The sequence below is a fragment of the Salvelinus namaycush genome, chromosome 18 (assembly GCF_016432855.1).
Source record: "Salvelinus namaycush isolate Seneca chromosome 18, SaNama_1.0, whole genome shotgun sequence".
Lineage (NCBI taxonomy): Eukaryota > Metazoa > Chordata > Actinopteri > Salmoniformes > Salmonidae > Salvelinus > Salvelinus namaycush.
The window spans coordinates 43,782,517-43,808,218 of NC_052324.1; the positions used below are offsets into that span (position 1 = coordinate 43,782,517).

Below are 25,702 nucleotides of genomic sequence, written 5' to 3' on the forward strand. Positions count from 1 at the left end.
AGTCTAATAAACTGCATGGTTTCCTGAGTCGTAGTGGGAGGACCACACAACAGATCTGTAGTCTAATAAACTGCATGGTTTCCTGAGTCGTAGTGGGAGGACCTCACAACAGATCTGTAGTCTAATAATCTGCATGGTTTCCTGAGTCGTAGTGGGAGGACCTCACAACAGATCTGTCGTCTAATAAACTGCATGGTTTCCTGAGTCGTAGTGGGAGGACCACACAACAGATCTGTAGTCTAATAAACTGCATGGTTTCCTGAGTCGTAGTGGGAGGACCTCACAACAGCTCTGGTGCCTAATAAACTGCATGGTTTCCTGAGTCGTAGTGGGAGGACCTCACAACAGATCTGTCGTCTAATAAACTGCATGGTTTCCTGAGTCGTAGTGGGAGGACCTCACAACAGATCTGTAGCCTAATAAACTGCATGGTTTCCTGAGTCGTAGTGGGAGGACCTCACAACAGATCTGTAGTCTAATAAACTGCATGGTTTCCTGAGTCGTAGTGGGAGGACCTCACAACAGATCTGTAGTCTAATAAACTGCATGGTTTCCTGAGTCATAGTGGGAGGACCACACAACAGATCTGTAGTCTAATAAACTGTATGGTTTCCTGAGTCGTAGTGGGAGGACCACACAACAGATCTGTAGTCTAATAAACTGTATGGTTTCCTGAGTCGTAGTGGGAGGACCACACAACAGATCTGTAGCCTAATAAACTGTATGGTTTCCTGAGTCGTAGTGGGAGGACCTCACAACAGATCTGTAGTCTAATAAACTGCATGGTTTCCTGAGTCGTAGTGGGAGGACCTCACAACAGATCTGTAGCATAATAAACTGTATGGTTTCCTGAGTCGTAGTGGGAGGACCTCACAACAGATCTGTAGCCTAATAAACTGTATGGTTTCCTGAGTCGTAGTGGGAGGACCTCACAACATATCTGTAGTCTAATAAACTGCATGGTTTCCTGAGTCGTAGTGGGAGGACCTCACAACATATCTGTAGTCTAATAAACTGCATGGTTTCCTGAGTCGTAGTGGGAAGACCTCACAACAGATCTGTAGTCTAATAAACTGCATGGTTTCCTGAGTCGTAGTGGGAGGACCACACAACAGATCTGTAGTCTAATAAACTGCATGGTTTCCTGAGTCGTAGTGGGAGGACCTCACAACAGATCTGTAGCCTAATAAACTGCATGGTTTCCTGAGTCGTAGTGGGAGGACCACACAACAGATCTGTAGTCTAATAAACTGCATGGTTTCCTGAGTCGTAGTGGGAGGACCTCACAACAGATCTGTAGTCTAATAATCTGCATGGTTTCCTGAGTCGTAGTGGGAAGACCTCACAACAGATCTGTAGTCTAATAAACTGCATGGTTTCCTGAGTCGTAGTGGGAGGACCTCACAACAGATCTGTAGTCTAATAAACTGCATGGTTTCCTGAGTCGTAGTGGGAAGACCTCACAACAGATCTGTAGTCTAATAAACTGCATGGTTTCCTGAGTCGTAGTGGGAGGACCACACAACAGATCTGTAGTCTAATAAACTGCATGGTTTCCTGAGTCGTAGTGGGAAGACCTCACAACAGATCTGTAGTCTAATAAGCTGCATGGTTTCCAGAGTCGTAGTGGGAGGACCACACAACAGATCTGTAGTCTAATAAACTGCATGGTTTCCTGAGTCGTAGTGGGAGGACCACACAACAGATCTGTAGTCTAATAAACTGCATGGTTTCCTGAGTCGTAGTGGGAGGACCACACAACAGATCTGTAGTCTAATAAACTGCATGGTTTCCTGAGTCGTAGTGGGAGGACCTCACAATATCACGTGACTCCAAGCTCACTTTTATACGATGGTTATTATATCGGTATTTGCCCATAGTCATTTCCAATGCCATTTATCACAGAATTAATTTTACATTCACAAAAAGATCCCACCTTAGATTTTTATTATGATATTTAAAAAGTTTACTGACAAATTAGCTGTTTCCATTAGGCCTGTAGTGAGAATATTTTATCTAAGATTTACTTTACTTGCAAAAAGTTTGGTTGGAAACCTGGTTTATGAAACCTGCTCACCAACGTGCCACAGTCACGCCGCCTACGGCTCCCTCGCCCCACAGTCACGCCGCCTACGGCTCCCTCGCCCCACAGACACGCCGCCTACGGCTCCCTCGCCATAGTCACGCCGCCTACGGCTGCCTCGCCATAGTCACGCAGCCTACGGCTCCCTCGCCATAGTCATCGGCTTGGTGGAAGGCCCAGGCCTTAACTACCACAACTAACCGCATCACAACTAGTCTACTAGTAGGTCTAGCTAACGTTAGGGAACTAATTAAAATGAAATTACACTTGTTTACTTGGGCTTTTATACTCTATAAAATGACTCTGGTGAGTGGAAGTCTAATCCATCACTTACGTTGTTTCCATAGCAACGTTTAAAAATGAGGTGGATAGTACGAGGAACATGTACTAATGTCCAAAAATCAAAACAGGAATGACTATATCTAGTAGAAATGTAAAGTCGCCATCACCTGGTAGAGTTTTCTTCCACGTGGCGTCCCAGGATGTGTTGAGGGAGGCGGCCTGGTAGTAGGACTCGGCAGTGGGTTGGGGCTGTACGGCTACCGCAGCGCTAGCTACGGGTTGCTGGTAGTACTGCTTAGGGTCGTAGGTCACCGCCGGGGCCGTGGACCGTACGTAGGAGTAGGAGTCCTGAGTGAGGAGAGCACAGGGGAGTGTCAGGATAAACAAAATAATAATTTCACCTCACATTTGTTTTAATAAAAGCATAAAAGATGTCAAACAAGGTACGGCTTCCTGATTCTCTCACCTTCTCCCAAACTGTGGAGCTAGCTAATGCTACGTTAATGGATAAAAAAATTTTTTTAAACTTTGTTTAACTAGGCAAGTCAGTTAAGAACAAATTCTAATTTTACAATGACAGCCTAGGAACAGTGGGTTAACTGCCTTTTTCAGGGGCAGAACAGATTTTTACCTTGTCAGCTCGGGGATTTGATCTTGCAACCTTTCGGTTACTAGTCCAACGCTCTAACCACTAGGCTACTTGCTGGTTCCTAGTCCAACGCTCTAACCACTAGGCTACCCGCTGGTTCCTAGTCCAACGCTCTAACCGCTAGGCTACCTGCTGGTTCCTAGTCCAACGCTCTAACCGCTAGGCTACCTGCTGGTTCCTAGTCCAACGCTCTAACCGCTAGGCTACCTGCTGGTTCCTAGTCCAACGCTCTAACCGCTAGGCTACCTGCTGGTTCCTAGTCCAACGCTCTAACCGCTAGGCTACCTGCTGGTTCCTAGTCCAACGCTCTAACCGCTAGGCTACCTGCTGGTTCCTAGTCCAACGCTCTAACCGCTAGGCTACCTGATGGTTCCTAGTCCAACGCTCTAACCGCTAGTCTACCTGCTGGTTCCTAGTCCAACGCTCTAACCGCTAGGCTACCTGCTGGTTCCTAGTCCAACGCTCTAACCGCTAGGCTACCTGCTGGTTCCTAGTCCAACGCTCTAACCGCTAGGCTACCTGCTGGTTCCTAGTCCAACGCTCTAACCGCTAGGCTACCTGCTGGTTCCTAGTCCAAAGGTCTAACCACTAGGCTACTAGTCCAACGCTCTAACCACTAGGCTACCTGCTGGTTACTAGTCCAACGCTCTAACCACTAGGCTACCTGCTGGTTACTAGTCCAACGCTCTAACCACTAGGCTACTTGTCCAACGCTCTAACCACTAGGCTACTAGTCCAACGCTCTAACCACTAGGCTACTAGTCCAACGCTCTAACCACTAGGCTACTAGTCCAACGCTCTAACCACTAGGCTACTAGTCCAACGCTCTAACCACTAGGCTACTAGTCCAACGCTCTAACCACTAGGCTACTAGTCCAACGCTCTAACCACTAGGCTACTAGTCCAACGCTCTAACCACTAGGCTACCTGCTGGTTACTAGTCCAACGCTCTAACCACTAGGCTACCTGCTGGTTACTAGTCCAACGGTCTAACCACTAGGCTACTAGTCCAACGCTCTAACCACTAGGCTACTAGTCCAACGCTCTAACCACTAGGCTACTAGTCCAACGCTCTAACCACTAGGCTACCTGCTGGTTACTAGTCCAACGGTCTAACCACTAGGCTACTAGTCCAACGCTCTAACCACTAGGCTACCTGCTGGTTACTAGTCCAACGCTCTAACCACTAGGCTACGAGTCCAACGCTCTAACCACTAGGCTACGAGTCCAACGCTCTAACCACTAGGCTACGAGTCCAACGCTCTAACCACTAGGCTACGAGTCCAACGCTCTAACCACTAGGCTACGAGTCCAACGCTCTAACCACTAGGCTACGAGTCCAACGCTCTAACCACTAGGCTACGAGTCCAACGCTCTAACCACTAGGCTACGAGTCCAACGCTCTAACCACTAGGCTACGAGTCCAACGCTCTAACCACTAGGCTACGAGTCCAACGCTCTAACCACTAGGCTACGAGTCCAACGCTCTAACCACTAGGCTACGAGTCCAACGCTCTAACCACTAGGCTACGAGTCCAACGCTCTAACCACTAGGCTACGAGTCCAACGCTCTAACCACTAGGCTACTAGTCCAACGCTCTAACCACTAGGCTACTAGTCCAACGCTCTAACCACTAGGCTACTAGTCCAACGCTCTAACCACTAGGCTACTAGTCCAACGCTCTAACCACTAGGCTACTAGTCCAACGCTCTAACCACTAGGCTACGAGTCCAACGCTCTAACCACTAGGCTACGAGTCCAACGCTCTAACCACTAGGCTACTAGTCCAACGCTCTAACCACTAGGCTACGAGTCCAACGCTCTAACCACTAGGCTACGAGTCCAACGCTCTAACCACTAGGCTACGAGTCCAACGCTCTAACCACTAGGCTACGAGTCCAACGCTCTAACCACTAGGCTACGAGTCCAACGCTCTAACCACTAGGCTACGAGTCCAACGCTCTAACCACTAGGCTACGAGTCCAACGCTCTAACCACTAGGCTACGAGTCCAACGCTCTAACCACTAGGCTACTAGTCCAACGCTCTAACCACTAGGCTACTAGTCCAACGCTCTAACCACTAGGCTACTAGTCCAACGCTCTAACCACTAGGCTACTAGTCCAACGCTCTAACCACTAGGCTACTAGTCCAACGCTCTAACCACTAGGCTACTAGTCCAACGCTCTAACCACTAGGCTACTAGTCCAACGCTCTAACCACTAGGCTACTAGTCCAACGCTCTAACCACTAGGCTACTAGTCCAACGCTCTAACCACTAGGCTACTAGTCCAACGCTCTAACCACTAGGCTACTAGTCCAACGCTCTAACCACTAGGCTACTAGTCCAACGCTCTAACCACTAGGCTACTAGTCCAACGCTCTAACCACTAGGCTACTAGTCCAACGCTCTAACCACTAGGCTACTAGTCCAACGCTCTAACCACTAGGCTAGCAAAAGCAAAACAAAAGTAACTTAAGGGGAAAGCTGTCTAACTATTTCTTTACCAGCCGTTTCCTTGTTTGTTAATACCTAGGGTACATTTCAGAATGCCTTTAGCCTAAAAATTCATGAACATTCAAAACATTGGGTTGAATTAAAACACAGTTGGGCCGTTAGTTACCTGGTAACCCACCTGGTAGTTCTGGGAGGTGACCGGGGGAGGGGGCGGCGGGACGTCCGGCTGGCGTTGTGCGTAGCCGTAGTCTGCGGTGGCGTGCGCCGGCTGGTACCCGCCATAGGCTGCGGCGGTGGCTGCGGCTGCCACGGCAACTGGGGCGGGCCTGGCTACAGCAACCGTGGCAGCAGTGGGAGCGTAGGCTGCTGCCACGGAGTGGGCCGCCACCGGTGCCTGGTGTACTGTGTAGCTGGCCACGGTGGTAGGGTGGGTGTAGGCCACCGCGCCCGGCTGCTGACTGGAGAAAAAAGGGAGAGCTTTTGTTAACGGTATGACTGCGTGTCAATAGGTCAGAGTTCTGATTGCAGGTCATATCTGCAGTATTTTCCATAAGCTTCTTTTTCCACTTTATATTTGAACTAGGCTTCTTTTACATTTGACTTTCAATTCGCCGGGTCAGAAAAGTCTGTATAACCTTCTCCCGCTTAGAATGAACGACATGCATCTTCTAGTGATCCAGTGATAGGACAGGCACCTGTCAGTCAAAGCCTACCGATGACAGGGAAACACTGATGGTTTGTCAGTCTGCCCCGCCTCCTCGGTACCAGTGTTATTTGTTGTCCTCTGTGGCCGGCCGCAGTCAAATTTCTTTTCACAGAGCATTATGCTTCGTCTTCGTCTCCTGTGAGTGAACTTACCACGCCTCACGTAAATGGTAACGATGAGTAGAAATCCACACGGTTTTTGGTGACACTCATTTTCTTTTGCATTAGCACTGAGTTGGGCACCAAGGCTACAGTAAATAGCAACAACATGTTTAATACAGCCACTGAGTTGGGCACCAAGGCTACAGTAAATAGCAACAACATGTTTAATACAGCCACTGAGTTGGGCGCCAAGGCTACAGTAAATAGCAACAACATGTTTAATACAGCCACTGAGTTGGGCACCAAGGCTACAGTAAATAGCAACATGTTTAATACAGCCACTGAGTTGGGCGCCAAGGCTACAGTAAATAGCAACATGTTTAATACAGCCACTGAGTTGGGCGCCAAGGCTACAGTAAATAGCAACATGTTTAATACAGCCACTGAGTTGGGCACCAAGGCTACAGTAAATAGCAACAACATGTTTAATACAGCCACTGAGTTGGGCGCCAAGGCTACAGTAAATAGCAACAACATGTTTAATACAGCCACTGAGTTGGGCGCCAAGGCTACAGTAAATAGCAACAACATGTTTAATACAGCCACTGAGTTGGGCACCAAGGCTACAGTAAATAGCAACAACATGTTTAATACAGCCACTGAGTTGGGCGCCAAGGCTACAGTAAATAGCAACAACATGTTTAATACAGCCACTGAGTTGGGCACCAAGGCTACAGTAAATAGCAACAACATGTTTAATACAGCCACTGAGTTGGGCGCCAAGGCTACAGTAAATAGCAACAACATGTTTAATACAGCCACTGAGTTGGGCACCAAGGCTACAGTAAATAGCAACATGTTTAATACAGCCACTGAGTTGGGCGCCAAGGCTACAGTAAATAGCAACATGTTTAATACAGCCACTGAGTTGGGCGCCAAGGCTACAGTAAATAGCAACATGTTTAATACAGCCACTGAGTTGGGCACCAAGGCTACAGTAAATAGCAACAACATGTTTAATACAGCCACTGAGTTGGGCGCCAAGGCTACAGTAAATAGCAACAACATGTTTAATACAGCCACTGAGTTGGGCGCCAAGGCTACAGTAAATAGCAACAACATGTTTAATACAGCCACTGAGTTGGGCACCAAGGCTACAGTAAATAGCAACAACATGTTTAATACAGCCACTGAGTTGGGCGCCAAGGCTACAGTAAATAGCAACAACATGTTTAATACAGCCACTGAGTTGGGCGCGAAGGCTACAGTAAATAGCAACAACATGTTTAATACAGCCACTGAGTTGGGCACCAAGGCTACAGTAAATAGCAACATGTTTAATACAGCCACTGAGTTGGGCGCCAAGGCTACAGTAAATAGCAACATGTTTAATACAGCCACTGAGTTGGGCGCCAAGGCTACAGTAAATAGCAACATGTTTAATACAGCCACTGAGTTGGGCGCCAAGGCTACAGTAAATAGCAACATGTTTAATACAGCCACTGAGTTGGGCGCCAAGGCTACAGTAAATAGCAACAACATGTTTAATACAGCCACTGAGTTGGGCGCCAAGGCTACAGTAAATAGCAACAACGAGTTTAATACAGCCACTGAGTTGGGCGCCAAGGCTACAGTAAATAGCAACAACATGTTTAATACAGCCACTGAGTTGGGCGCCAAGGCTACAGTAAATAGCAACAACATGTTTAATACAGCCACTGAGTTGGGCACCAAGGCTACAGTAAATAGCAACATGTTTAATACAGCCACTGAGTTGGGCGCCAAGGCTACAGTAAATAGCAACATGTTTAATACAGCCACTGAGTTGGGCGCCAAGGCTACAGTAAATAGCAACATGTTTAATACAGCCACTGAGTTGGGCGCCAAGGCTACAGTAAATAGCAACATGTTTAATACAGCCACTGAGTTGGGCGCCAAGGCTACAGTAAATAGCAACAACATGTTTAATACAGCCACTGAGTTGGGCGCCAAGGCTACAGTAAATAGCAACAACGAGTTTAATACAGCCACTGAGTTGGGCGCCAAGGCTACAGTAAATAGCAACAACATGTTTAATACAGCCACTGAGTTGGGCGCCAAGGCGATCGACTGTGCTTTGATGCCTGAACAGCGAGTGTGGACTAGGTTTATATAGAAAATGGTGTCTAACTGAATAAAGTCTATCCTATATCCATCACAGAGGTCTATTCAAAGCCCGTGTTTAACACCTGCTTCATTCTCCAATCACACCCGTTAGTAAATTAATGGGCGCCTGATGTTGTATAAAAGTGGGGGTGCATAATCTGGTAGGGAATCGGGGGGGTCCTCAACCTGAAAATGTGTGCATTTTTAAAACCATTGTCCTGCTATTCTATATGCTTTCTCAACAGGAAATCCATTTGGACAGAACCTCTTAGGTTTTTGCCTCAAAATGTAAATAGAATCCGCAAACTTCCTTCAAAGTCCCACCCACAGTGATTGACGAACAGGTCTGAAACCCTATCAACTGTGACGCAAACAGCCCCCTCCCCTGACAATCCCACCAACAGTGATTGACAGACCAACATAGTTTAAATGACACATTGGTTTCTTTACTCTAGAAAGTGTCCAGCGCAGCAGAGACAATAAAATGCATAAATTTGAAGATCATCATTGTGGCAAGTCATACACACAAATAGTATGTGGACACCCTTTCAAAATGTGTAGATTCAGCTATTTCAGCCACACAAGTTTGCTGACAGGTGTATAAAACACGAGCTCACAGGCATGCAATCTTCATAGTCAAACGTTGGCAGTAGAACGGCCGTAAGGGTTCACCATCATAGGATGCCACCTTTTCAACAAATCAGTTCGTCAAATTTCTGTCCTGCTAGAACTGCCCCGGTCAACTGTGCCATTATTGTGAAGTGGAAACGTCTAGGAGCAACAACGGCTCAGCTGTGAAGTGGTAGGCCACACAAGCTCAAAAGAACATGACCGCCGATGCACATAAAGTCTGTCCTCGGTTGCAATACTTAGAGATTGCAAACGGCCTCTGGAAGCAACATCAGCACAATAACTGTTTGTTTAGGAGCTTCATAAAACAGGTTTCCATGGCCGAGCAGCCACATGCACACAAGCCTAAGATCACAATGCGCAATGTCAAGTGTCGGCTGGAGTGGTGTAAAGCTCGCTGCCATTGGACTCTGGAGCAGTGGAAACACATTCTCTGGAGTGATGAATCACGCATCACCATCTGGCAGTCCGACAGACAGATCTGGGTTTGGCAGATGCCAGGATAACGCTACCTGCCCCCAATGCATAGTGCCAACTGTAAAGTTTGGTGGAGGAGGAATAATGGTCTGAGGCTGTTTTTCAAGGTTCAGGCTCCTTAGTTCCAGTGAAGGGAAATCTTAACACTACAGCATACAATGACATTCTAGACGATTCTGTGCTTCCAACTTTGTGGCAACAGTTTGGGGAAGTCCCTTTCCTGTTTCAGCATGACAAAGCCCCCGTGCACATAGCAAGATCCATACAGAAATGGTTTGTCAAGATCGGTGTGGAGAACTTGACTGGCCTGCACAGAGCCCCGACCTCAACCCCATTGGGATAAATAGGAACACCGACTGAGAGCCAGGCCTAAACCCCCAAAAATCCGTGTTTGTGGCTGAATGGAAGCAAGACCCAGCAGCAATGTTCCAAAATTCAGTGGAAAGTCTTCCCAGAAGAGTGGAGGCTGTTATAGCAGAAAATGGGGGGACCAAGTCCATATTAATGCCCATGATTTTGGAATGAGTTGTATGGCAAGGTGTCCACATACTTTGTCATCTAGTGTACCTTGCAGTAAAACTAAATATGGACTTTAATCTCAAGAGAAGACCGGGTTTGATGGTAAAAACGGTTCTCTTATTTAGAAAATAGTTATTATCATAGGCCTAGGATAGGGTTTCCATTAAGAAAAAGTGCCAATGTACATTTGACCAGCAAGATTTAACATTTCAGACAGAAATTTAGCGGACCCATATGCACTGGGTGAGTAACCCGATTAAGGCATCCAGAATGACAGAAATCCCATTTAGATGGTTTACTTAACAGGATGCAATGGCGTGAGTCCTTCTTACCGAATTTCAATGCACACTTTGAAGCTGTTAGAATAACTGCTAGCTCCGCCCCCGCTTCAGCCAACAAGTAACGAACAGCAAAATCACTAGGCTGTCAATTTAATATCCTCCATAAAAAAAGTTGGCCAACTATTGGTCAGCTTGTTATTCTGTGTGAGAAAGAAATAGCCTATTCCAAAACAGACTATGGGACAAGAGCCCAAATACATACAACTAGGCTACATAAAAAATTAAATTTTTACTTTAAATGAGGCTAATACCTTGCCCAAACCGGCTGCGCACGTGCGCCATCGTGCATAAATGTATTTTGCCCCCCCCACACCAAACGCGATCACGACACGCAGGTTAAAATATCAAAACAAACTCTGAACCAATTACATTAATTTGGGGACAGGTCAAAAAGCATTAAACATGTATGGTAATTTAACTAGTTAGCTTGCACTTGCTAGCTAACGTTAATTTGTCCTATTTAGCTAGCTTGCAGTTGCTAGCTAATTTGTCCTGGGATATAAACATTGAGTTGTTATTTTACCTGAAATGCACAAGGATCTCTACTCCGACAATCAATCCACACATAAAACGGCCAACCGAATCGTTTCTAGTCATCTCTCCTCCTTCCAGGCCTTTTCATCGTTTAAATTATATGGTGATCGCATCTAAACTTTCTTTGTATTACCACGACTACCGGCAAAACAGTTCGTCTTTCTATCACCCACGTGGGTGTAACCAATGAGGAGATGGCACGTGGGTACCTGCTTCTATAAACCAATGAGATGGGAGAGGCAGGACTTGCAGCGCGATCTGCGTCAGAAATAGGAATGAGTTCTATTTTAGCCCTTGGCGTCGCAGACGCTCGTTGGCTCACGTGAGCAATAATTGAATAACATGGATTTCTAAATTTATTTTGCGACGCACGCGACGTGTCCGGTCTGGTCAGCATGTAAGGCAACAGATCAGATGGGTAGGCCGCGCGACCGTTCCATAATGCATTAGTGGCAAACCATTTGCCAAACATGCAAATGCAAGCGGTTTTATGCAACAGATGAAAATATCCGTTAGAGATTAAAAAGAAAATTAGAAGGGAGATCTAAAGATGCAACAACTAGCTAACTGGGTTACTGATATGACTGGGATTGTGCCTTTGGATACTGGGCAATGAAAGTCTAAAAAATAATTGCCTCTGTTTCTATGGTCAGATTTTACTTTAAAGTCCTTAAGACATACCTCAATACAAAGTAGTAAAACATTAAAGTCTCAATTAAATACATTTGAAAAGTATTCAGAACCCGTCACTTTTTCCACAGTTATCTTCTAAAACGGATTAAAAGTTTCCCATACACACAATACCCCATAATTAAAGGAAATTTGTAAAAATGTTTAGAAAAATAACTTAAATATGACATTTACATAAGTATTCAGACCCTTTACTCAGTACTTTGTTTAAGCACCTTTGGCAGCGATTACAGCCTCAAGTCTTTTTGGGGTTTGACGCTACCAGCTTGGCACACCTGTATTTGGGGAGTTTCTCCCATTCTTCTCTGCAGATCCTCTCAAGCTCTGTCAGGTTGGATGGGGAACGTTGCTGCACAGCTATTTTCAGGTCTCTCCAGAGAAGTTTGATTGGGTTCACGTCCGGGCCACACAATGACATGTCCCAAAGCCACTCCTACGTTGTCTTGGCTGTGTGGTTAAGGTCGTTGTCCTGTTGGAAGGTAAACCTTTGACCCCAGTCGGAGGTCCTGAGCAGGTTTTCATGAAGGATCTCTGAACTTTCCTCTGTTCATCTTTCCCTTGATTCTCACTGGTCTCCCAGTCCATGAAAAACATTCCCACAGCATGATGCTGCCACCACCACGCTTCACTGTAGGGATGGTGCCGGGTTTCCACCAGACGTGACGCTTGGCATTCAGGCCAAAGAGTTGAATCTTGGTTTCATCAGACCAGAGAATCTTGTTTCTCATGGTCAGAGTCCTTTAGGTGCCTTTTGGCAAACTCCAAGCGGGCTGTGATGTGCCTTTTACTGAGGAGTGGCTTCTGTCTGGCAACTATCATAAAGGCCTGCTTGGTGGAGTGCTGCAGAGATGGTTGTCCTTCTAGAAGGTTCTCCCATCTCCACAGAGGAACTCTGGAGCTCTGTCAGAGTAAACATCGGATTCTTGGTCACCTCCCTGACCGAGGCTCTTCTCCCCCAATTTCTCAGTTTGGCCGGGCGACCAGCTCTAGGAAGAGTCTTGGTGGCTCCAAACTTCTTCCATTTAAGAATGATGAAGGCCACTGTGTTCTTGGGGACTTTCAATGCGGCCGACATTTGTTGGTACCCTTCCCCAGATCTGTGCCTCACAGTCCAGTCTCGGAGCTCAACAGACAATTCCTTTGACCTCATGGCTTGGTTTTTGCTCTGACATACACTGTCAACTTATATAGACATGTGTGTGCCTTTCCAAATCATTTTCAATCAATTGAATTTACCACAGGTGGACTCCAATCAAGTTGTAGAAACATCAATGGAAACAAAATGCACCCGAATCTTATAGCAAAGGGTCTGAATACTTATGTAAATAATGTTTATTTTTTATACATTTGCAAAAATTTCTATAAACCTGTTTTCGCTTTGTCATTATGGGGTATTTTGTGAAGATTGATGAGAAAACTATTTAAATACATTTTAGACATTTGTTTAAAATGTATTTAAATAGTTAAGGCTGTAACATAAAATGTGTTAAAAGTCAAGGGTTCTGAATACACATTCTGCCTTCAGCTCATTGTGATACACCACAATGGTAGTCAGGCTTCAGTGCATCACTCATCATTCAGTGCGATGCACTGAAGCCTGCCTAACATTGTGGCGTGTAGCCTGCCTAACATTGTGGCGTGAAGCCTGACTACCATTGTGGCGTGTAGCCTGCCTACCATTGTGGCGTGTAGCCTGCCTACCATTGTGGCGTGTAGCCTGCCTACCATTGTGGCGTGTAGCCTGCCTACCATTGTGGCGTGAAGCCTGCCTACCATTGTGGCGTGAAGCCTGCCTACCATTGTGGCGTGAAGCCTGCCTACCATTGTGGCGTGAAGCCTGCCTACCATTGTGGCGTGAAGCCTGCCTACCATTGTGGCGTGAAGCCTGCCTACCATTGTGGCGTGAAGCCTGCCTACCATTGTGGCGTGTAGCCTGCCTACCATTGTGGCGTGTAGCCTGCCTACCATTGTGGCGTGTAGCCTGCCTACCATTGTGGCGTGTAGCCTGCCTGCCTACCATTGTGGCGTGTAGCCTGCCTGCCTACCATTGTGGCGTGTAGCCTGCCTGCCTACCATTGTGGCGTGTAGCCTGCCTGCCTCCCATTGTGGCGTGAAGCCTGCCTGCCTCCCATTGTGGCGTGAAGCCTGCCTGCCTCCCATTGTGGCGTGAAGCCTGCCTGCCTCCCATTGTGGCGTGTAGCCTGCCTGCCTCCCATTGTGGCGTGTAGCCTGCCTGCCTCCCATTGTGGCGTGTAGCCTGCCTCCCATTGTGGCGTGTAGCCTGCCTCCCATTGTGGCGTGTAGCCTGCCTCCCATTGTGGCGTGTAGCCTGCCTCCCATTGTGGCGTGTAGCCTGCCTCCCATTGTGGCGTGTAGCCTGCCTCCCATTGTGGCGTGTAGCCTGCCTCCCATTGTGGCGTGTAGCCTGCCTCCCATTGTGGCGTGTAGCCTGCCTCCCATTGTGGCGTGTAGCCTGCCTACCATTGTGGCGTGTAGCCTGCCTACCATTGTGGCGTGTAGCCTGCCTACCATTGTGGCGTGTAGCCTGCCTACCATTGTGGCGTGTAGCCTGCCTACCATTGTGGCGTGTAGCCTGCCTACCATTGTGGCGTGTAGCCTGCCTACCATTGTGGCGTGTAGCCTGCCTACCATTGTGGCGTGTAGCCTGCCTACCATTGTGGCGTGTAGCCTGCCTACCATTGTGGCGTGTAGCCTGCCTACCATTGTGGCGTGTAGCCTGCCTACCATTGTGGCGTGTAGCCTGCCTACCATTGTGGCGTGTAGCCTGCCTACCATTGTGGCGTGTAGCCTGCCTACCATTGTGGCGTGTAGCCTGCCTACCATTGTGGCGTGTAGCCTGCCTACCATTGTGGCGTGTAGCCTGCCTACCATTGTGGCGTGTAGCCTGCCTACCATTGTGGCGTGAAGCCTGCCTACCATTGTGGCGTGAAGCCTGCCTACCATTGTGGCGTGTAGCCTGCCTACCATTGTGGCGTGTAGCCTGCCTACCATTGTGGCGTGTAGCCTGCCTACCATTGTGGCGTGTAGCCTGCCTACCATTGCCTGTGCACTTGAACGGCGAATGGGAACCGCACTTCAATTGAGAAATAAAAATAGTAGTTCATTAAACCTTCTAAAACTGTTAACACACGATTGCATTTAGAATTGTTGCGCAATGATTGGGCTTATAAAAAGCAGAGGTTTCAATACAGCACCACCACCGCCCGAGGAGGAGGAGCACCACCACCGCCCGAGGAGGAGGAGCACCACCACCGCCCGAGGAGGAGGAGCACCACCACCGCCCGAGGAGGAGGAGCACCACCACCGCCCGAGGAGGAGGAGCACCACCACCGCCCGAGGAGGAGGAGCACCACCACCGCCCGAGGAGGAGGAGCACCACCACCTCCCGAGGAGGAGGAGCACCACCACCGCCCGAGGAGGAGGAGCACCACCACCGCCCGAGGAGGAGCACCACTGCGATTCAGATCCTAGTCGTTTATCAAAGCCTACCGAAAATCCGCACAGCAATTTAATTCCACTAAGTTATGCAAAAGTAACCTATTGACCGATAAGCATGACTGGTCAAATGCATTTTTATTGACTGGTATTTCCATCAATGAATAAGCTAAACAGCAATCACTTGCAGTTGGATTTCCCCCCCCCCCCCCCCCCTTCTCACAGACAAAATTAGCCAACGGCAGTTTTATAAATATTTAAAATCATCCAAACGCCGGCTATTCCCGTCTAACGGAAACCCTGGCCAAGGCCAGCCGGCTATTCCCGTCTAACGGAAACCCTGGCCAAGGCGAGCCGGCTATTCCCGTCTAACGGAAACCCTGGCCAAGGCGAGCCGGCTATTCCCGTCTAACGGAAACCCTGGCCAAGGCGATAACCAAAACTACCAACGCAACATATTAATACTTTGTCATTTATATTGTAGAGTCATGTTTTTCAACTCAAACATCTGAGATGTAAAGTCAAGTACTAAATTATTTCTCTGTGGATTTCAGACTGGACTCAAGGCTATGGATGTACCAGAGGCGCACACACACGAGACAGATGCAGCTCAGCTCCTGAACACCATCGGTATCAAATATGAATTGAGAACAAAAAAAGTCAAATATGAATCAATATCTAGATGGGTATCGAAGCATAGCCACCATTCAATATCCAACTTTAAAAAACCCAAATATTCATATATGACAGCTAGCCTATATGCTTCCATAGATTCTAATAGAACACTGTAGTGATGGCAGGCCGTCGTGTGCTTATTATTAAGAGGGGGAACCATTTCAACAGGAATCTTTGTCAACACTCATTCAGCAGGAACTCGTCATCATCTGACTGCAGACGAGACATCACTGCATCAAAATGAGGAACCAGGTGTTGGACATATTAGAGAGAGAGACAGAGGCAATATTTCAGGAAAAATCATTTGACGTTTGCTCCGATGACCAGCAGACCACGAGGTCGGTTGTGTCGGGAACAGAGCCGTGTGCGTACCCACCACTAGCCTATTCCTAAAGCTTCCGACAAAAAGCTTTGCATGCAGAGCGCTGAGTAGCGGACACCATTTGGTAACATGATACCTCGCCGGTCCACGCATTTCTAGACTCCCAAATAACATTTTATTTATAACAAATTGTTTATTTTAATTTTTTTTAAGTAAGATATTTCACTAACAGTAAAATGCTTACAGGTACTTTCCCCAAAGTTAAAAGATTAAGATAGAAATAGTGACATTGTAATGTTGACAGGGGGGCGATAGCAGAGATCTGCTGTCTTCCCATTTGATGTAGGCAATAGAATTAACTTATTAACTAGCTAGGCCTACATGTAATGAAAGTTCAGGTTTGATATACATTGCCTTGTTTTTGTGCCTGCCAGTAGGTCACCGGGCCTTGTAGGTCACCGGGCCTTGTAGGTCACCGGGCCTTGTAGGTCACCGGGCCTTGTAGGTCACCGGGCCTTGTAGGTCACCGGGCCTTGTAGGTCACCGGGCCTTGTAGGTCACCGGGCCTTGTAGGTCACCGGGCCTTGTAGGTCACCGGGCCTTGTAGGTCACCGGGCCTTGTGTTTACTTAAGCAGGAAATATAAAAAAGGAATGTGCTGACTTTTGTCAGTTATAAATACTGTTAGTGAGTTTTACAGATTCTGTATAAATAGCCTCAAAATGTAAACAGACCACCTCTCAGATTTAGTTCTTGGAAAGCTGTGAGTGCTATTATGATACAGTATCAATACTTGCGACAACCCACTTGTCCAAGTCCTATATTTACGACAACCCACTTGTCCAAGTCCTATATTTACAAAACCCACTTGTCCAAGTCCTATATTTACAAAACCCACTTGTCCAAGTCCTATATGTACAACTGATTTCAGCCAGTGTATGGCTGTTGAATTGACTGCATTGTTTGAATGAAACGTCAGCATATTAGCAGTTAATTTGAACAATTCATCCAAAACTAGCTGGCTAACTAACAGTGCAGACATTCTTCACATTGATTGTTTTACACAATCACAACACTTGCAAACCCATGGTCGACCAACTCCCTGACCAACATGGCTGATCTTGAGGTCCATTCTAGTCTTCTGATTCCTAATTCTATGGCAACACTGCCCCCCCCCCCCCCCCCCCCCCCCAGGACTCCGCAAGGAATGATACGGTGTCTCAAGTAGCACAAAAGTACGTTGAATGCCGGAGCGTATGACAGAGCTGTCTGTTTTGTGGTGTAAACAACAAAACAAACAGTATTGTACTAGGGGTGTAACAGCTGTGAACCACAGTTCAGGACATACTGCGGTTTTGGGTGTCACGGTTCGGTACAGCAGGAAAACAAAAATGCCAACAGTTGCTGTAGTTAATTTAAGAAGAAAAAAAGTGAATATATTAAGTGTTGGTTTTCCTGCTTCCATATAAAATCATGAGCGCACCATCAGGAATAACACATTATTAAATTTAAAAAACATGATTATCGAAACACTAAAATACACAGTGCAATATGGATGTGAAATCAATGTTAAACATGGCTCGGACTTTCACACGGTGCTGAAACCACCTATTATTCTCAAACACCGAGAACGGGCGCATATCTGCGCCTATGATCAAATAGTCATTTCTTTGGCCCGCTAAGAATCAGCTACAAAGGGCTGCTTGAATGCGGAGGGGAGACGGATGTTGGCGTTAACGTGTCAACATGTTGTTTGAGGAGTTGACAGCTGCGTTGGCTATTCTAGTTGAGCAGGGGCGACATACTCTGTCCGTCACCGATGTAATCTACTGGGAAGCCAAAATGTTCCCTAGCTGGAGACGTAAACTATGAGAATCCTCCTTGTTTATCCACCTCACTACTCTCCATCATACAGAACTAGTTCCCAGCAGCACCTCACCCAAAAAAAAAAAAAAAAAAGGGACAGTTTGAAATGCACCAATTAAGATTGACATTTTGATTACAATGTACACATAGGCTCTAGTTAAAATAGAATATCTATAAATATATATTTTTTCCCCAGCTCAGATTTACACAAGAGGTTTCTAAAATCCTGTTTTCACTTTGTCATTATGGGGTATTGTGATGTCATTATGGGGTATTGTGATGTCATTATGGGGTATTGTGAGGTCATTATGGGGTATTGTGTGTCGATTAATGAGGAAAATGTTTGATATAATCCATTTCAGAATAAGGCTGTAACGTAACAAAATGTGGTGAAGGTCAAGGGGTCTGAATACTTTCCGAAAGCCTTGTATATAAGGGGAGGGGGGGGCTGGCTGTGGTGCTCAATTCCTGGTTCTCACTCCCTGCATTAGACCATCTATCCACTTGGCCCCTGTGTCGGTCCTACCAGTTTCACTCCTCTTGACCGATTGGCAAGGTGATCCACCCAAAAATGTAATCGCGAGACAGGTTATTATACAAGGAAATTGTGTTTTGTCTGAAAATGCCAAAATGACTGATTTAAAGACAGAACTAAAAATAAAGGAAAAATTCTCATCCATTTGGGAATCATTCAACCTTTTAACATGACTTGAAATATTACACCAGGGGGACTAAAGGCATTAAATTCTTTATTAAAGTGGATATAAACTAATTCAAGGCATTACATTGTTTAATAAAGTGGATAAACTAAATTCAAGGCATTACATTGTTTATTAAAGTGGATAAACTAAATTCAAGGCATTACATTGTTTATTAAAGTGGATATAAACTAAATTCAAGGCATTACATTGTTTATTAAAGTGGATATAAACTAAATTCAAGGCATTACATTGTTTATTAAAGTGGATATAAACTAAATTCAAGGCATTACATTGTTTATTAAAGTGGATAAACTAAATTCAAGGCATTACATTGTTTATTAAAGTGGATAAACTAAATTCAAGGCATTACATTGTTTATTAAAGTGGATATAAACTAAATTCAAGGCATTACATTGTTTATTAAAGTGGATATAAACTAAATTCAAGGCATTACATTGTTTATTAAAGTGGATATAAACTAAATTCAAGGCATTACATTGTTTATTAAAGTGGATATAAACTAAATTCAAGGCATTACATTGTTTATTAAAGTGGATATAAACTAAATTCAAGGCATTACATTGTTTATTAAAGTGGATATAAACTAAATTCAAGGCATTACATTGTTTATTAAAGTGGATATAAACTAAATTCAAGGCATTACATTGTTTATTAAAGTGGATATAAACTAAATTCAAGGCATTACATTGTTTATTAAAGTGGATATAAACTAAATTCAAGGCGGCCATATAACATTAAGATGTTTACAGTAACTACAGTTTACTATTAGAGGAAATATGACAAGTACCGAGCTTAGTGGGTGACGGCAAGATAGAGATTGCTTAGTTACTGTAAACACAGTGTCAAATAGATCTTTCCAGCTGTCACTAGGTAAACATCTCACGCAAGTCAAACCGCATGCAAAGAAGGTGGCCAACCGTCAGCAGGATAACTTGCCTTTTTGATTTGATAAGCTAAAATCATATGGCAACTCCACTAAAAAGAGGCTATTCTCATTGAATGAATGTCAACAGAGAATTACAACCCCATAAAATATAAATCATGAAACGGTCAATTTGGTGAAAGTCTGTTCTATCAGTGGGTAAAATACAAAATGTTACCCGTGATTTAGCGTCGAAGTGGGCCGCATGTAAGAATCAGTGAATAAAAAGTAAATTTCTCCTCTTGGGCAAGGGAACGATCATGAACATAGATTTCTGGTAATGTCAGCATCTGGATTAGTGGATCTTCATTAATCATTAATCTTCATTAATTGTGTAGGAACGTGTCATTAACTATATAATTCTGGTCCCTGGAGATTTACTCACATTTCATAACGCATTTAAAACAATGACCTGCACTCCAGGGTGGCATATATATATATAGATATTTAATTTGCCCACTGAAGTCGGTAACGATGCCGAACTGCAGTCAGGTCAAGACCCTGGTGAGGACGACGAGTGTAACAGTATAACTTTAAACCGTCCCCTCGCCCCGACACGGGCGCGAACCAGGAACCTTCTGCACACATCAACAACGGTCGCCCACGAAGCATCGTTACCCATCGCTCCACAAAGGCCGCGGCCCTTGCAGAGCAAGGGGAAACCCTACTTCAAGTCTCAGAGCAAGTGACGTAACCGATTGAAACGCTATTAGCGCGTACCCGCTAACTAGCTAGCCATTTCACATCCGTTACACGAGCACGCAGATGAGCTTCCCCTGAGACAGTTTGTGCAGAAATTCTTCAGTTGTGCAAACCCAGTTTCATTAGCTGTCCGGGTGGCTGGTCTCAGACAATCCAGCAAGTGTAGAAGTCAGATGTTGAAGTCCTGGGCTGCCGTGGTCTGCGGTTGTGGCTAGTTGGACATACTACCAAATGATCTAAAAATGATGTTGGAGGCAGCTTATGGTAGAGAAATGAACATTTAATTCTCTGGCGTACATTGCTGCAGTCAGTATGCCAATTGCACGCTCCCTCTCCCTTGAGACATCTGTAGCGTTGTGTGACAAAACGGCGCATTTTAGAGTAGCCTTTTATTGTCCCCCAGCACAAGGTGCACCTGTGTAATGATCATGCGGTTTAAAATCAGCTTCTTGATTTACCTGTTTGGTGGATGGATTATCTTGGCAAAGGAGAAATGCTCACTAACAGGGATGTTAACAAATTTGTGCACAATTTAAGAGAAATACACCATGTGCATGGAACACTTCTGGTATCTTTTATTTCAGCTCATCAAACATGGGACCACTACATTTATATATTTGTTCAGAATAGATACATGGGCGCCGATACAATACGTTTTAGTTTGAAACAATTCTGTGCAAGTGGGTTTGATTAGAGGAACAAATCAATGCACTAACTTGTTGCATACACACATTTCTCATTCTAATCTAAAATCTGCTGTGGATGGATCTGTCGGCATCTGTCCCTGTAGGCACCTGGACCATAAGGGAGACTAGGCATCTACCACTATCAAATTTGTCCACCCACTTTGCTTATAAAAAAAACCACTAATTAATTTGTTATTTTTGCACTAGTAATATACATGCACAGGTTGGAGTCATTAAAACTCATTTTTCAAACTACATAAATTTCTCGTTAACAAACTATAGTTTTGTCAAGTCGGTTAGGACATCTACTTTGTGCATGACACAAGTAATTTTCCCAACAATTGTTTACAGACAGATTATTTCACTGTATCACAATTTCAGTGGGTCAGAAGTTTACATACACTAAGTTGACTGTGCCTTTAAACAGCTTGGAAAAATCCAGAAATTGATGTCATGGCTTTAGAAGCTTCTGATAGGCTAAATGACATCATTTGAGTCTGTGGATGTTTTTCAAGGCCTACCTTCAAACTCAGTGCCTCTTTGCTTGACATCATTGGAAAATCAAAAGAAATCAGCCAAGACCTCAAAAAAACATTGTAGACCTCAACAAGTCTGGTTCATCCTTGGGGGCAATTTCCAAATGCCTGAAGGTACCACGTTCATTTGTACAAACAATAGTACGCAAGTATAAACACCATGGGACCATGCAGCCGTCATACCGCTCAGGAAGGAGACGCGCCATCTCTCCTAGAGATGAACGTACTTTGGTGCGAAAAGTGCAAATCAATCCGAGAACAACAAAGGACCTTGTGAAGATGCTGGAAGAAACAGGTACAAAAGTATCTATATCCACAGTAAAACAAGTCCTATATCGACATAACCTGAAAGGCCGCTCAGCAAGGAAGAAGCCACTGCTCCAAAACCACCATAAAAAAGCCAGACACATGGGGACAAAGAGCGTACTATTTGGAAAAACGTCCTCTGGTCTGATGAAATAAAAATAGAACTGTTTGGCCATAATGACCATCGTTATGTTTGGAGGAAAAAGGGTGAGGCTTGCAAGCCGAAGAACACCATCCCAACCATGAAGCACGGGGGTGGCAGCATCATGTTGTGGGGGTGCTTTGCTGCAGGAGGGACTGGTGCACTTCACAAAATAGATGGCATCATGAGGTAGGAAAATGATGTGGATGTATTGAAGTAACATCCCAAGACATCAGACAGGAAGTTAAAGCTTGGTCGCAAATGGGTCTTCCAAATGGACAATGACCCTAAGCATACTTCCAAAGTTGTGGCAAAATGGCTTAACGACAACAAATTCAAGGTATTGGAGTGGCCATCACAAAACCCTGACCTCAATCCTATAGAAAATTTGTGGGCAGAACTGAAAAAGCGTGTGTGAGCAAGGAGGCCTACAAACCTGACTCAGGTACACCAGCTCTGTCAGGAGGAATGGGCCAACATTCACCCAACTTATTGTGGGAAGCTTGTGGAAGTCTACCCGAAACATTTGACCCAAGTTAGACAATTTAAAGGCAATGCTACCAAATACTAATTGAGAGCATGTAAACTTGTGACCCACTGGGAATGTGATGAAAGATATAAAAGCTTAAATAAATAATTATCTACTATTATTCTGACATTTCACATTCCTAAAATAAAGTGGTGATCCTAACTGACCTAAGGGAATTTTTACCAGGATTAAATGTCAGGAATTGTGAACTGAGTTTAAATGTATTTGGCTAAGGTGTATGTAAACTTCAACTGTGTTGTGGGAAGCTTGTGGATGGCGATTGCATCATCCCATCTGGACAAGAGGAATACCTATGTAAGAACGCTGTTCATTGACTACAGCTCAGCATTCAACACCATAGTACCCTCCAAGCTCATTATTAAGCTTGAGGCCCTGGGTCTGAACCCCGCCCTCTGCAACTGAGTCATGGACTTCCTGACGGGTCGTCCCCAGGTGGTAAAGGTAGGAAACATCTCCACTTCGCTGATCCTCAACACTGGGGCCCCACAAGGGTGTGTGCTCAGCCCCCTCCTGTACTGCCTGTTCACCCATGACTGCGTGGCCAAGCATGCCTCCAACTCCATCATTAAGTTTACAGACGACACAACAGTAGTGGGCTTGATTACCAACTACGACGAGACAAGTCTACAGGGAGGAGGTGAGGCACTCGGAGTGGAATGTCAGGAAAACAACCTCCCACTCAACGTCAACAAAACAAAATAGAGGATCATGGAGGGACCACCCCCCCCTATCCACAGACAGGACAGCAGTGGAGAAGGTGGAACATTTTAAAAAGTTCCTCTGCGTACACGTCACTGACAAACTGAAATGGTCCACCCACACAGAGTGTGCTGAGCGCCTCTTCAACCTCAGGGAGGGTGAAGAAATTTGGCTTGTCACCTAAAAACTTTTACAGAGGCACAATTGAGAGCATCCTGTCGGGCTGTATCACCGCCTGGTACGGCGCCTGCACGGCTCTCTCCCGAGGGTGGTGCGGTCTGCACAACGCATCAACGGGGGCAAACTACCTGCCCTCCAGGACACCTACAGCACCCGAGGTCACAGGAAGGCCAAACACTAGTCACTTTAATAAATGTTTACATATCTTGCATTACTCATCTCATATGTATATACTGTATTCTATATCATCTATTGCATCTTAGCCTATACCACTCTTTCATTGCTCATCGATATAGTCTTACTCCATTAGGTATTTGTTGTATAATTGTTAGATATTGGTGCACTGTCGGAAGTAGAAGCACAAGCATTTCGCTACACTCGCAATAACATCTGCTAACCATGTGTATGTGACCATTAACATTTGATTTGTTACCAATTATAATAATGTATGATATGAATTCTAGCTAGGCTAGGGTTACTTTTAGGAGTTAGCATGTTAGATCACCTTAGCCTAAGTAGTTGAAAAATGGCTAATTAGCTAAAATGCTAAAGTTGTGCGTGATGAGATTTTAACTCACTAGACGTTATATACACTATATACACACACCCATCCATCCACCCACCCTGGGTTTCTGCCTTAAGTAACCATACCAAAACGTAACGTCGTACTAATTACGAGTGTCCCGGATTCACATTTACTATGTTACATCTAGTCTATGAGACCAGGCTGCCTCTATCTTGGCACTCCCAAAATATTGTTTAGAATGGTGGAGAGGCTATAGAAATACATTAATAATGTCTACATTCATTTTAAGACATTTATTCTATTAGACACCATATTGCATTATGTGAGCTAAAACATAAGATTCCTAAAAACATTATCCTTAAAGTATAATTTATTTGATGACCAATGTTATCATCCCCACTACAACAAAAAATACATGTACATTTTGTCCTTGAAATATTTAAATTGTAATACTGTCGAATTTCATTCATTACTATGGAGGACTGCTCCTACGGGACAGTGCCAATATGGCTGACCAGTGGCCTTCAAATCCTCTCATGTCCAATACAAAGCATCAGCAATCCAGGATTTATATACACGTTGCTTACTACCCCCTTGAGAAGATTCGGACAAATTACTAGGCATACTTGAGTCACTCAATCAGTACATAACGTAAGACATTTCACAGAAGTAACAATTTATATTGCCGAAATGTTCTAGCACCGGAAAAAGTACCGAATTTAGCTACTGTTGGGCGAGTGTCATGCGTAACCTCTGGCGGTAACGTAGGATACGTGGGAAACTTGCAATTCTCTCGAGAATCGATACCTCTCGAAATCCTCGTCAATGAGAATAGAGCCTTGTTCTTAACTGGCCAGCCACTGGCAGATGTCTGCTCCGCAGAATACTTACTATTACCACCCCCTCCCCCAATCTGAAACAATAGCAACCTAGCTACGGGGGTATCAGAACTGATACACAACAGTAAATTGGTCTCGTACGGTGATGGATCGGATCTCCCAAACGTCGTTTCTTACCTGTACTGCGCAGCAGCACCGTGGGTAAATCCAAAGTAGTTGCCGGTAGCCATTTTAGCATCTTCACCTAGCCGGCTGGGCACTGCAGAATAGATATATTGAGGGTAAACGGTAGGCTAGCACAGGTTGGCTAGCTAGTTACTGTTAGCAGCTATACCCCCGCATTAGTGCAAAGAGAGCTCCTCAATTCAAGACCCACCGACCAAAACCAATCTTTCCCCGTAAACATTATAAATAATGAATAGTCTTGAAATGTATTTATTTGTTTTCATAAATATTTACTCACCATAGGTGAAGGAGACCACTGGACATATAGGAATCATTGGTTGGTGTTTCTCAGACTACGAACTCTGACTCATAACCCTGCGTATGGTATTTATATGAGGTCGGACCAGGAAATGGATCCGCACATGCGCCGTACAAACAGACATGATGGGAATTGTAGTTCTACTAGGCCGATTCATTTGGTTTCCTCAAGGTCAGATGACTGTGGCACAATATGATATCAAATCATAGACTCTTTATATGAAATGTGTTTATATGTGTTGGGTATAAGTAACCGTTACAAGGAAAGTAACACCATTCATGTGTTATATTTTTCTCTCAGAATAGTATAATATGCCATAGCAGATGCTTTTATGACATAGGTGGTTCGAAGCCATGCATGATTAACCTTGCCAGAGAGCTGAAGACGGCTTTACCTGTGGGATAACAGTCGGGGAGTTTTTCCTAGCCACTGTGCTTCTGCATTGCTTGTTCTTTGGGGTTTTAGGCTAGGTATC

At 45.0% G+C, this 25,702-nt stretch overlaps 1 protein-coding gene across 3 annotated transcripts in view; it reads right to left on the reverse strand.

Moving 5' to 3' along the window:
- The window catches only part of LOC120063476 (zinc finger RNA-binding protein-like), a 61,134-nt gene extending 35,831 nt beyond the window's left edge, over positions 1-25,303 (reverse strand). For 2 of the 3 annotated variants that reach the window (XM_039013859.1, XM_039013857.1), the window contains exons 1-4: positions 25,207-25,303; positions 24,921-25,002; positions 5,639-5,930; positions 2,533-2,713 (exon numbers count right to left, since the gene is read on the reverse strand). In XM_039013859.1, the coding sequence (XP_038869787.1) occupies positions 2,533-2,713; positions 5,639-5,930; positions 24,921-25,002; positions 25,207-25,243 (592 nt within the window). In that variant the 5' untranslated portion in view covers positions 25,244-25,303. The remainder of the gene's footprint in view (positions 1-2,532; positions 2,714-5,638; positions 5,931-24,920; positions 25,003-25,206) is intronic. The other variant, XM_039013858.1, reaches the window with a different exon arrangement.
- Positions 25,304-25,702: the final 399 nt, after the last annotated feature.